The sequence below is a fragment of the Leucopleurus acutus genome (genome assembly GCF_964270905.1).
Source record: "Leucopleurus acutus genome assembly, chromosome: 10".
Taxonomy (NCBI): domain Eukaryota; kingdom Metazoa; phylum Chordata; class Mammalia; order Artiodactyla; family Delphinidae; genus Leucopleurus; species Leucopleurus acutus.
Window position 1 is genome coordinate 69,223,835 of NC_139153.1, and position 13,772 is coordinate 69,237,606.

General features: G+C 40.5%; 2 protein-coding genes across 2 annotated transcripts in view; both read right to left on the reverse strand.

The window, feature by feature from the left end:
- The window catches only part of BTBD9 (BTB domain containing 9), a 412,377-nt gene that overhangs the window by 268,125 nt on the left and 130,480 nt on the right, over positions 1–13,772 (reverse strand). The gene's annotated exons all lie outside the window — the stretch shown is intronic.
- LOC309966987 (signal recognition particle 14 kDa protein-like) lies at positions 6,243–9,883 on the reverse strand (the record flags this gene model as incomplete). Its single annotated transcript, XM_082847431.1, has 2 exons — positions 6,243–6,763; positions 9,641–9,883. The coding sequence occupies 2 exons, from the start codon at positions 9,881–9,883 to the stop codon at positions 6,413–6,415; spliced, it is 594 nt and encodes a 197-aa protein (XP_082703557.1). The 3' UTR covers positions 6,243–6,412.

Genomic DNA, 13,772 nt, shown 5'->3' on the forward strand with positions numbered 1-13,772 from the left:
CCATATTAAGATGCTGGATTTTACCCTGTGTATAATGGGAACCCTACAGGGTTATGCACATGATCTGATTTATGGTCTTGCAAAGAACCCTGTAGCTTCTGGGTGGGAAAATAAAGTGGAACAAGAGTGTAAATGGGGAAACTAGTTAGGAGACCACTGCAGTATAGTTCCAGAGAGAGCTGACAGTGACTTCAACTAATCCAAGCCATCCTCATTCCGAGGGTCTGGCAAAGCTCCCGGTTCATATAAATGAATGAATGAATCAATAGATATCAGCATTGGTTCTTACAGTCTTCTTTCATGATACTCCTACCTGTCCCAGGGTAGAGGCATCCTCCAGTCTTTTTCTAAGATACAATTACATTTTTCTAGAGTAAAATTTTTAGTCAACATCATGATAAAAAAAATTTAGGTGGTATCTAATGTCTATAATTTAAAGTTCAAACTCCTCAACTGCCACATAAAAGTCTATGAAAGTTGAAATATAATTCTTTGAAATCTCAAATAATCAGGTAATTTATATATAAGATTAAGCAAAAATTTATATGAATGTTCACCATAGTAGTATTTACAATATCAAAGTAAAAACAATCTACATGTGCTTCAAATTATGGAACACCTGTATAATGAAATAACATACAGCCCTGAAAAATGTTTTCAAGGAATATTTAATCATGTGGGGAAACACAATACAACATTAAATGAAAACAGGATGTAAAACATATATAATTTGACCTGAAGTTTATTTTTAAAAAGAATACACATGACTAAAAAGAAACAGATCAAAGTAGTGATCTATGGATTGGGAGGTTATAGGTGATTTTTACTTTCTTAATATGTTTTTCTGGTTTCCAAACTTTCTACAATAATAATACTTTTATTCTCAGAAAAATCTCCTAGTAATGGCTACACCTAAAAGAAAGAAACTTCAGCCTAGCTCCCTATTGCCCTCCCAATCCTTGCACACAAGTCTGTGATTCTGTTTCCCACAGACCTGCCTCTACCACTGCCTGCACATGGCACACTTCTGCTCTGCAGCTGAGTCTGTGAGGGCCTCCCTTAGTACCTCCATTCCTGCTCTCAACATTTACTACACAAAGCACTCACCTGACATAACATTTGCTGCCTTGACTCATCAATTTCTTTTCTGTGCCCTTAGCTCTCACTTATCTGTCAAATTGACTATGATTTCACTTCTTTGTCCTGCCCCCAGCACCAAGCGCAGCATCTTCTAAGGAGGCATTTAATATTTGCTGGTTGCTCAGAATGAAGTTATTCTATATAGGGGCCACTATTTGGCTCTCAGAAGACTAGCATGGCCATGATCTCCTGGGTCCCTGCTGCTTCTTGGCCAAAAGCTGCTGCCATTACTTCCCCCTTTGAATCACAGATGGTTAGGGCAGGGAAGAGACCTGAGATAGGATCTAGCTCAATCACTGAAATTAGTAAAAGAGAAAACTGAGTTCTAAAAGTACAGAGAGACTCTCTGCAGGTCCCTAGGAGAGGCAGTGGCAGTGGCAGAGCCAGGCCTGGAAATGCAATTGCTCACATTCAGTGGTCATTTCCCCAGACCATTCTATGGCAGTGACCTCCAAGAGCCCTTCTCTCTAACTCTTCAAAGAATGTAAACTGGCAAACAAGTTTGGAAATGTCCATTTGATTTCCTGAATGTTCATTTGACAGGCTGGAGAAAATGCATTTGGGATTGCCATTGTGTTTTTCACTCTGTTTAATATAACTGTTGAATATCAAAGGTTCACTGAAAGTAAATGAAAGTAGCTTTTAAGCTTAGCCATTAGGCACTTTAGAATTGTTTTCAAGGCAGCACAGCATAAAGGCCAGAATAAACTGATCATGAATTCTTCCCAGGGATATAAAATTAAAAGCATAATTCAGTGTACATCTTTCCTCCTACGATGAACGAATGCAGACCTGAATGAAGCCAGGGTGTGTGATATGTGCTTATGAACCAGCATGGAAAGGATGCTTTTCACCACTCCAGGAAGAAATATGAAAGTCACTGATGAATAATTATTCTGATAAAGCACTAAGATCCTGTAAGGTTAGGCTGTGATTTAAGTTGACAGCTTTGGTTATAAACACTGGTTCTAAAAAATACCAATTAATGATTCATTTGACTCCTGCTCTGCTCTGATACTGTCCAAATTCTGGCATTTCATGTCATGCCATTGTCTTTTACCACATAAACTTGTTTTATCAAGACAAAGAGAGTAAAAAAACACTTTCAAGTGAAAATAATAAAAAGGATCTACTTTACTGTTGCAAACTCTGACAATTTCCTCTTTGCATTAAAAAAGATAATAAGTGTCAAACCAGTTATTACAGCACATGACAGCTTCAGAATAGAGACAGCATATCCAGCTCTACATTATTCAATATGGACACATGGGAAAAGAGCAAACAGTTTTTCTAACAGATTTCTCTGCCTCAATGCCAATATGGCAAATAATCATAAGAAAATGTTATTCCTCTACCTAATTTTCCCTTGGAGCTTCTAAATGGAAACTTTGGTTAACTGATTTTTAAAATATGCACAGGGAGGGGTGGGCAGCAACACCACTATGAAGGGTCCTGCCAATGACATCCAGGCTTAGGTGAAATGACCCCTGGGATGGGAGGGTTCTGAAGACGAGTAATAAGGGCTGAGGACTGGGGATACGTGGCAAAGACAGATGTCTTTCCTAAAATGGAAGAGCTCCTGAGATGGCATGAACTGCACTGAGGCAGAAGTTGGAGGAAGGAAAAGAGAAATATTAATGCGTGCTTTCTTTCTCTAATCACTGGGGATGACAGTCAAAATCAGAGGAGAATACAGCAATTCAGAAGTAAAAGGAACAGAAGCAAAATAAAGTCACTGCAAGGTCTCTTCATTAGAGACTGAGATTCATTTCAACTAGCCTATCTTACCTCAGCTGCCATAACAAAATACCACAGAGTGGGTGGCTTAAACAAAATATTTACTTCTCACAGTTCTGGGAGCCGGGAAGTCCAAGATCAAAGCACTAGCCAATTTGGTTCCTGTTGAGAGCCCTCTTCCTGCCTTGCAGAGGGCAGCCTTCTCACTGTGTCCTCAAGTTTCAGGGTGAGGAGTGGAGGGTGTTGATCTCTCTTCTTTTTCTTATAAGGACACTAATTCCACCCTCATGACCTCATCTAAACCTAATTACCTCCAAAGGTCCCACTTCCAAATACCATCACATTGGGGGGTATGGCTTCAACATACGAATTTTAGGAAGACACAAACATTCAGTCCATAACATAACCTTTACCTAGTACCTACTATGTGCTAGATGTAAGTTCTGAATCAAATTGAATAGTCATGCCAGGGGCAGAATCATGCTTATAATAAGATGCTCAGAAGCAAGACTGTATTTTCCTTTACACCTAAAAAAGCTTGTTTAGCAAACAAAGTTATTTTTACCTGAAATGGCTTTAAATCCTATGCTTTGTATTTATGTCCATACTTTTTAGATAAGACCTACTTTAACTGTTGCCAATTCTCACATTTTACTGATCTACTAAGCAGTATCCAGATTTGCCAATTTTATTTTCTGTCACCTTAATGTTATCATAACTTAATACTATCAGGGAACACGAAAGAATCAATGCTGATTATAGTTAAGAAAGTGAGGACGAAAGCAATACTAACTGGGGATGTTAGGTTTTTTGTAAAGCCTCGACAGGAGGTCCTCTTATCCCAGAGTCATTTAAGAATCATTAACTTGGGGCTTCCCTGGTGGCGCAGTGGTTAAGAATCTGCCTACCAATGCAGGGGACACGGGTTCGAGCCCTGGTCCGGGAAGATCCCACATGCCGCAGAGCAACTAAGCCCATGAGCCACAACTACTAAGCCTGCGCTCTAGAGCTCATGAGCCACAACTACCGAAGCCCGTGCGCCTAGAGCCTGTGCTCTGCAACAAGAGAAGCCACCACAATGAGAAGCCCACACACCGCAACGAAGAGTAGATCCCGCTCACCGTAACTAGAGAAAGCCCGCGTGCAGCAACGAAGACCCAACACAGCCAAAAATAAATAAATAAATTTATTAAAAAATAAAAAATCATCAACGTGACTCAAACCCAGCAAAAATGCTACAAATACATGGGTAAAGATGTCAGTAATTTTCTGGCAAGGAAGCATGGTTTAGTGGAAAGAGAATCCACTCAAGGTCTTTGGAGTCAAAATGACATGGTTTTGAAATCTAGTCCCACAACTTTTTTTTTTTTTTAACAGTGTGACCTCTCTGAGTTTCAATTTCTTCATCTGTAAAAATGAGAATATCCCTGCTGCACAGGAATGCTGTGTGGGATTAAATGAGAGGGAAGTATGTGCAAGTGCTTAAGAGGAAGTAACCATGTGGTCAATATGTTGTTTCCTCTCTGTTCCCGCGAATGCCTTCTACTAGGTAGGGGTCAGAAGTTCAAAAAGTTTACTACCAGTCTCTGTTTGTGTATGTGTATATGTGTGAGAGAGGGGAGGGGACGTGTGCAGAGGAAGGTTATAGATTTGTGAGTACTGTGCTTTCATGAGCCTGACCATCTTTAAAATATTTTGTGTTTATTGATTTGAAAATCATATTAATTTACCCACATATTTCATCTGACACCTCCATTTTCTGGTCTTTTAGGCATCTCTGGGCATGTGGATGCTTGATAAATAGACTTATTAGCATGATTTGACTATCTCTATCCTGTCTCCCATTTTTTTAACAGAATTACACAGCTGGCAGTGAGGATGGCGCCCAATCTCATCATTCATTTACAACCCTTTCTGCATGACTGAATCTGACTCTGCTTATTCCCATTCTCTGCTTCGAGGACCATCTCTGGTGTCTCTTCACTGAGAGGCAATGTGTACAAGCAGACAAAGCAGAAGAATAAAGGAGGGAAGAAATGTGGGCCCTGAGCTTCTGGATGGGCTCTGACCTATTTCACTCACCTTCAAACTCTGTGTGAATCTATTTCAGCTTCAGCCACTGTAGGGAAAGGCTGAGGACTCTTGATTTCCTTAAAGAAGGGAATGAACAATCGACACACTAAAAATCAGAGGAGACTTTGGAAATTACAAGAGAGGCTGATACTGTTAATGACTAAGTTGCCTTGGTATGTCTTGTGTGCTAAAATTCCATTTCATTTTCATCACACATAGAACCAGAATTATCACTGCAGGAAGCGCTACAAGTTGTGTTCCCTTTGTTCTATCAGAACATCCCAAATAGTATCACATGCTACCTGAAGATGTGCCCCTGAAACAGACCAACAATGCTTCAATTATCTTGGCTGCAGGCAAAGACAAAATAAGAGTCTCAGGAGTTCTCAAAAAGTTCAAAAAGTTCTCTCTAAACTGTGTTGTTTTCAGATGGAAACTACAAGAACATGACCAAAACTACAATAGTAGAGATTTCCCTGGGCTTTGTTCTGGCTATAAGATAGTTTCCAAATATACGATGAAAGGTAATTAGAAGCCGGCAGGGGACCAATGTGGAACACATCAACATGATCATAGTTCAGACACACAACCCATTCAGTCCCCACCCCACTCCACCCCCAGCTTCTCACACAAGCAGGGTTACCCAAACTCTGGTTAACCTAGTATCAACCTTCCTATTTAAGTTTATCTGATAATTCACAGTGTAATGGGAAAAAATGGAAAGACAGAAAGGAGAAAACATAAAACAAATATTGTCCTTCATGTTGGTAAAAACATAAATTGGTTACATGACAAATGTGAGGCAGTGATTATGCTGACAGTCCAATGGCAAAGTTATTAAAATCTTTTTTTTTTTCTAACTTGGAATCTTTATTCTTGATGATTTTGTAATAGGCTTGTCCTTAGTTTGATTAAGCAAACTCTCATTTGGCTATGAGAACTCATTAAAATTTGCTAAAGGAACTATGATGGTAAAATTATACAGCAAGTTGGGAAAAATACCCATGAAATAACACAACTTTTTATAAAATTGTCAGGTTTCAATTCCAGTAACCCATAAGACAGGGCCTAAAGCCTATTCATAATCACATCATTCCAGAATGAGGAGCTATTGCCAGAAACTTTTTATGGGGTGGGAAAAGGAATAAAGGATGGTCAGTGCTGACAAATACAGGTTTAATGATACAGTGCTCTTCACAGATGGCTACAGAGACTGTAAACTGTTACCCAGAAACATACAACCACACAACACAGACCACTTAGCCAGATCTAAAATAAACTGGCTTCTTGTAACTACCCTGTAAACACTACAGCCCTTCTTCCATCCAAAATTGACCCTAATCTCACATGAAAACAGTTATTGTAGGGGAATCAGAAACCCAGCTTTGTGGCCAAAAGTAAAAACCAAAGGAAAAATAGCAAGTCAGTGGTTAGCTGGTGAAAGCGGGAGATCTGGTGCCCTTCACTGCACTGCTTTGCTCTTCTTACTCTGGCTCTTTTTGTCCCTCTTCTCCAGCCCATCCATGTTAGCTCTCAATAGGCTTGAATAAGCCATCTGAAACTCATTCACTTCTTTGGAGCTCACCACAGTGCTGATCTTCTTTTTCCCATCGGTAGCTCTTAACAGACACTTGTTGTCTGAGGGCTCAAAGCCCTCCACAGAACCCTCCCTTGGAATGGGTTTAGTTCGACCACCATACTTCTTCAGGGTGATAAACACGCTGCCCGACAACTGGCACTTCTGGAAGAGGCTGGTCAGCTCTGTCAGGAACTGCTCACCATCCTGGTGCTGCTGGCTCCTCTCTGTCAGCACCTATTAAAATCTTTAGAGAAAAAAATCTCATTTCTTCAAAATTTTCCACCATTTTAAAAGCCAAGTCGAGAGCTGAATCACTGCTGTAAAAGGAAACACCCTTTCTGAACCACATCTGTGTGATGGGGCCACTGATCCTGCCATTACTGCTCGATCAACACACCCTGGGACAAGAATTTTCATTTCTGAATCCAAGCCTGTTCAAAATCCTCCTGGGGAAGTAAACTAACACCTGGGCATCTTCTGCAGTATAAAAATTCTCTTCTCTTACGGCAGTAGCCTTATGTTTAGACTCAAAAATGCCTTTTCCCTTGCATCAGCTTCTCTCAGGTAAAAGGAAATAAAGACAGAAAGCAAGGGCCCCTTCAGTAAAATCCCACTGAGAAGGGACAGGCAAAATAGGAAGATTTAATTCTAACATGAGGGGACCCTATGATGATGTGAGAGGGAAAGGAGAGAGAAGAGGAATGGCACCTAGTCTGGAAGATTCAAGTAATTCACAGATACTTTCCCAAGATGTGCAAGCATCTAGCCTTCTTTAAGGAGACAACCGTGGCATCATATAACTCAAATTAATTCCTTTCTGAATGAAAGCTGAGTAACAAAAACAGAACTTGGCAAGATGGCACAGCACAGCGAGGGCAGAATTGTATTCCCAGTTGATACTTGGTGAGATGTTAGGTTGTCATCTCAATATAAAATAAAATGAGGCCGCACAACAGAAAGTGTTTTGAAAAGTAAAAATCCAAGGGAAAGATGAAAGCAGCATTTTAATGAATCTGGAGAAAACAAACTCGGTGGGGTGGGCAGCTCTGACTGTGACCTTTCTCCAGTTGACATCCTGGGAAGAGAAGACGCATGATGGAGAGAGAGGCCAGTGCCTGCCTCCTTCCCCCACAACGGGAATGGCAGTACCATTTGCCAGCACCTGGAAGCTGAGAGAGAGCCTGATGTGGATTCTGTCCGTCCATTAAAGGCAAGAAGAGTGAAAAGTGGGAGAGAAAGCTCCTAATACCAACAGTGGTGACCTGGGGTCATGCAGTAAGGAGTTATAAAGGCATAAAAGCTGCTTTATTCAGATGGTTCCTTTCAGGGGAACTCATTTCATGATACTTAATGTAGGCAGTTAGAAGAACAGTTGGGTTGGATATAACTTACAGTATGTCACACAAACCTGGAGCGCCCACAGAACATTAATTTCAGGGCACACATTGAGATTATGCACTTACAACCAGCCTCTTTGCCAGGGGCAGCAGCTTGTAACTCAGAAAGTCATGTTTCATTTAGGATGTGCTGTATAGCGTTGAAGGGGAAAGTTAACGGTTTTGTTTTGTTGTGTCTTTTTCCCCAGTCTGAGTAAAAAGCCCTTGGGAAAGAGCTACATATGCTAAACTGAAATTTTCTATAAAGGTGTTCTCACTCATTTCAGCACAAATCTGCTTAGGTCATATCTCTTGCACGTCTACTCTTGTTCTAAACACAAGACTTCCCCTGCTACTGAGATCCCCACAAGCAAGCTCACCATTCTGGGATTTGCTTTATCTCATATAGGTTTGGGTATCACTTTCTCCTGAACCTAGAACTATGTTTTCCACCACAGCATGCCAGACATTAACTCATCCCTACTCAAAGGGGCTTTTAGAACACCACTTTCTTGATGTGCTACATATATACAATGGAATACTACTCAGCCATAAAAAAGAATGAAATAATGCCATTTGCAGCAACACGGATGGACCCAGAGATTATCATACTGAGTGAAGTAAGTCAGAAAGAGAAAGACAAATACCATATGATATCACTTATATGTGGAATCTAAAATATGACACAAATGAACTTAGGTATGAAACAGACTCACATAGAGAGTGAATTGCCAAGGGGGAGGAGGGACTGGGGAGGGACAGGGTGGGAGTTTGGGTTTAGCAGATGCAAACTATTATATATAGGATGGATAAACAACAAGGTCCTACTATATAGCACAGGTAACTATATTCAATATCCTATGATAAACCATAATGGAAAAGAATATGAAAGAGAATGTATATATATACGTATGTATGTGTGTGTATGTATATATATATACATATAACTGAATCACTTCACAGTACAGCAGAAATTAACACAACATTGTAAATCACTATACTTGAACAAAGTAACTTTTTTTAAAAAAACACATTCTTAAGAGAATTTTCAAAAAAAAATCCCACCTTCCTCTATGTGGTAGTGAGGTGGTCCTTTTTTTCACCCTTAGCTACTCCTCAGCTCTGGTAATCAGTAACTATTCAACTTAGGTAAGAGAAACCATATTAATTCTTCTAAGTAATGCAAACATCTAATTTTACATGCTCTCAAATTACTTTTCTTCCTACTGCATGTTTGTGTAGCTATTACATGAGTCCGTTGTACTGATGCAGCTGTCATCCCTTCAACTCAGTTCTTGCCAAACACTGAGCTGTGTCTGGAGATACAGAGATAACCACTCTTGTTGAAGAGATGCCAGTTTAGTGGGAGAGCAGACATGTAAACAGATCCGTATGTGAGATACATGGCCTGGAGGGGGAGAAAAAAATATATTGCACAAATAAATCAGCACAACAGCACAAAAAGAACTAGAGGGCCATAATATACCACAAAGATCCAATGAAATGCAAGGATTGTGAACATGAAGGTAATACTTGCATTTTCATCTCAGTCAATCTACATACTCTGCCGCAATGGAAGAAGTAACCTCGTTCCTACCTAAAGCCAAATTTCCACTTGAGTCCCAGGGCCAAGCCCCTCTCTCATATCAGGGACACGGTCCTTTAACGATCCACTCTCCTGCATTATCAAATCCTCCCTTCCTGTGGAGTCATTCCAACGTGCATACAAGCATACCTTAATATCATCCTCCCTTGACCTTGAGCCCTCTGGCCTCTTTGCCATTTCTCTGCCTCCCTTCCCGGTGACACTCCTTTCATCTTCTACATTTATTGCCATACCTATTACCTCACCCTCCATTCCCTTCTCCCACTGCTCCAACGAATTGACTCTCAGCAAGGTCACCAATAAGGTCCACCTTGCCATTAATGACTTTTCTGTTCTTATCTGTCTCGCGTAGCGTCTACTGCCCACTCTCATCTCCCCTCAGCCCATATTGAAAGACTGTCTTCTTTAGGCTTCCATGAAAACCCTCTCCTTGTTTTCTTTCTGCCTCACTGCAGCTCCTTTGCAGTTTTCTCTGTCTGCTTCTCCTTGCCTGCCTCATTCCTGTCCCCCCATAGCCCATTCTCACAGTAGCTAGAGTGGTCTTTCAAAATTATAAACCAAGTTATTTTATTCCCTGACTTAAACCCTCCAATGGCTTCCCATCATTCTTAGCATAAATTCCATGTCACCGAGGCCCAGTAGTTCCTGGCTCCTGCCTACCTCTCTGCCTCATTGCTAGCCATACCTTCTCCCAACACCCTGCACACTATCCACCACCAGATTTCAGACTTACACTGCCTTTTTTCAGTTCCTCAAACACCCAAAGATAGTTCCCACTTCACAGCCTTCACCACTGCTGTTCATTAGCCTAGAGCACTCTTCTCTTAGCTCTCTGCATGGCCAACTGTGATAAGTCAAGTCTCAGCTCAACTGACTTGCTCACGGAGGACTTCCCTGATCTTCCTGCCCAAGTGTCCGTTCCCCAAACTCAGTCACCTGCTAGCTCATCACCCCTTTCCAATTCCTTCAAACACTACACTAAAAAGTGTCATGTTTATTTTTCACATCTCATTTGTCTACCTCTCCTGTGAGAGCCTAAGCTCAACAAGGGCAAGGACTTAGTCTTGTTGAAGCTGTATGTCTAGCTCCAGGCACAGTGTTTAGTACATGGTAGGTACTCTGTAAATATTTACTGAATGGAGGAATGAAATGATGATGAAGTCCTTGGTTAGGATACTGTGTCCAGCTCTTTGCTCTTCAACTACAGAAAAGCCCAGGAAGGGGAAAGTTGAAACATAATAATAACTAGCATACAGAGAAATCAGACTTATGAAAAAGGTTAACAGAACTAGAATTAATGAGAAAATATTCTACTTTCATTCTTCAGGGGGTCATTACTAGTTTTTTTTAATGTCTAATGAAGATTAAATAAAAAGAAATGGACTACAGGTTCAGCAGACTGGGTTTAAGTTCTAGAGTAGATGAGATGTGGGTTAGTTATGGAAACACTTCCTGAAACTGACTACTATTTAGGATTATAGGAACTGCCCTGGTAGCGCAGTGGTTAAGACTCCACGCTCTCAATGCAGGGTTCCCAGGATTTGATCCCTGGTCGGGGAACTAGATTCCACATGCATGCCGCAACTAAGGAGCCTGCCTGACGCAACTAAGACCCAGCACAACCAAGTAAATAAAAATAAAATATTTTTAAAAAGATAATTAGTTCCAGAAGAACACTGAAGAGTCTTTTAAAACTAAAAGGGATAATAATAATCCTGTATCAACTGAGTGCCTCCTGTGTGCCAAGAGCATTGCCCAGACTGTGTTGTAAGTCTGCTCTCCTTTGACACTTGCAGCTGCCCTGTGAGGAGACACAAGCTACTACTGTCCTCCTTTTAGAGATGAGACGACCAAGGCTTAGCAGAGCTAACTAACTTGAAAAGGCCACATAGTTGATAAATGACCAAGGTGGGACCAAACCCAGATCTGTTTGACTATAAAATCTGTGCTCCTGACCACTATGTTTAAAAGGGAGAGTTTAAAGCACTGGACATAGCCCTGCTAAAAACATGAGGATCAGTTTTCTTAAAATCTTCACCCAAGTCTAGGATTTTAAGGTATTTTCAGGAATAATATAAAGAACATGCTATAAAGAACAACTTAAAACAGCGCTATAATGCAGATTCCATCTTAGAGCTTTTGGTTACACAGACGTTTGATGAACTGGACAAAATAATGTGCTTTTGGTTATCCATTATATAAATTCTCTTGTGTCATCTTGAAGGATTACTTTATTTATAGTCTGAAGAGCTGTCTTAGAAATATGAGAAAAGAAAAACAAGTTTACAAGTATCACTGGGTATGACAAAATAATTCCTTGTTCCTCTAAAGTTATGAACAGAGGTCAGCAGATTATGGCCTGCTTACGGCCTGTGAGCTAAGAATGAATTTCACATCTTTTAAAAGAGTTGTTTAAAGGAAAAAAAGGAGGAGAACATGTCACAGAGACTGTGTGGCCCATAAAGCCTAAAACAGTTACTTTTTGGTCCTTTAGCAAAATGTTTGCTGACCCTTGTTCTAGAGCCTAAAAATGTATGCACAAGTATGGAATAGTTGTAATAGAGAATAATATACCTGCTAAGAAAAATCAACTCCCTGAAGGTTTTAGAAAGTATCTTTGGAGGGTTTGTTTGTTCGTTTCTTTTACCAAAGACAACAAAACTTCCCAAACTCACATCATAAAGTGGGTCTGGCCTCTCAACCTAGATCAGTTAGATGATATAAGGGGGCCTAAGAAGGAAAGGAGAGTACTGAAGAGCTTGGGGAAAAATGAGAATGATCCAATCTCAGAGCTGAACAGGGCCTTATAGATACTAGGAGCCAACACCTTCACTCTGTAAATGAAGAAGCCCCCCGGGGCGGGGGTGGGGCAGTGGCTTCTTCAGGCCACGAGGACATGCACACACAGCACAGTGATTCGTTCTGGCCCCGAGGCTGGGGCTATGTTCTCTGTGCCACGTGGCCTTTACTTTACTATAGAGACATGCTTTTGCAAATCGAGGAGCAGGAGACAGCTTTTTAAAAGGTCAGACAAGAACCAGCAGATCTGCAAAGAACATGTGATCTGAAGGTGAAGTCCCAATCCCTCTTATAAAAACTGTTTAATTTCTTTTTTTCTAATTTTAAAAATAGTACACGTTGATTATAGAACATAAAAAAAATTTAAAAAAAAGAATAATCATTCATAATCCTATTTGATGATAAACACTTTTAACATTTGGTGTATTTCCTTATAGCTTTTTAAAAAATCCATATACACATACATCATTTTAAAAATTAGAATACTGTTATTTTAGTACCTTTCTTTCCATTTAACTAGGTACAAGTCAACTTGTGAGCATTTTCGTGTCATATAAAATTCTCCTAAAACAGTTTTAATGGTTGTACAATTCCATAGTATGTATGTATCATTCTTGCTGTAACTAATTAATCCTTCCAGAACCAACATGTATGAGAGAATGTTTTATGTCCCCTCATCAACACGACCATGAACATAATTCAAAATATTTTCCCATTTAATAAGCACAAAGGATTTCTCTTTGCTTCACAATGAGGTTGATCTTTTTTTTTTCACATGGTCATTTATTTATTTGCCTTCTTTTGTGAATCATCTATTCTTTTTTTTTTTTTTTTTTTTTTTGCGGTATGCGGGCCTCTCACCATTGTGGCCTCTCCCGTTGCGGAGCACAGGCTCCGGACATGCAGGCTCAGCGGCCATGGCTCACGGGCCCAGCCGCTCCGCGGCATGTGGGATCCTCCCGGACCGGGTCACGAACCCATGTCCTCTGCATCGGCAGGCGGACTCTCAACCACTGCGCCACCAGGGAAGCCCCCGTGAATCATCTATTCTTAATGTCACATGTCCTATCCCCACTTTTCTTCTGGGGTGCTCGTCTGTTTCTTTTAAGAATCAAATAGCAAAGATTCTAACCTTTTTTCCTGATACAAATTTTGTAATTTTTCCACTTTGCCATTTACCTTTTAATTTTGTCTTTTTAATTTTGTTGTTTCTAATTTCAGAAATGTAGCATTTCTATCTAGTCTGACCCCCTGCTTTTTGTTCTTCGTGATTTTGATAAGATCAGTAATAGCACAAAGCTGGTGTGGGACCATACAAGGGATCATCTACTGGAGCTGCTGGTGATCTATTAAAGTCTCTAAAAAGCAGCCAGTGTAAGTCTTCCAAACCCGCACAGCCTGCAAGTTCTGCCCAATGGTGGCCAAATGGAAGGAACGTGTAGTGTAAATGCTACAGGATGGA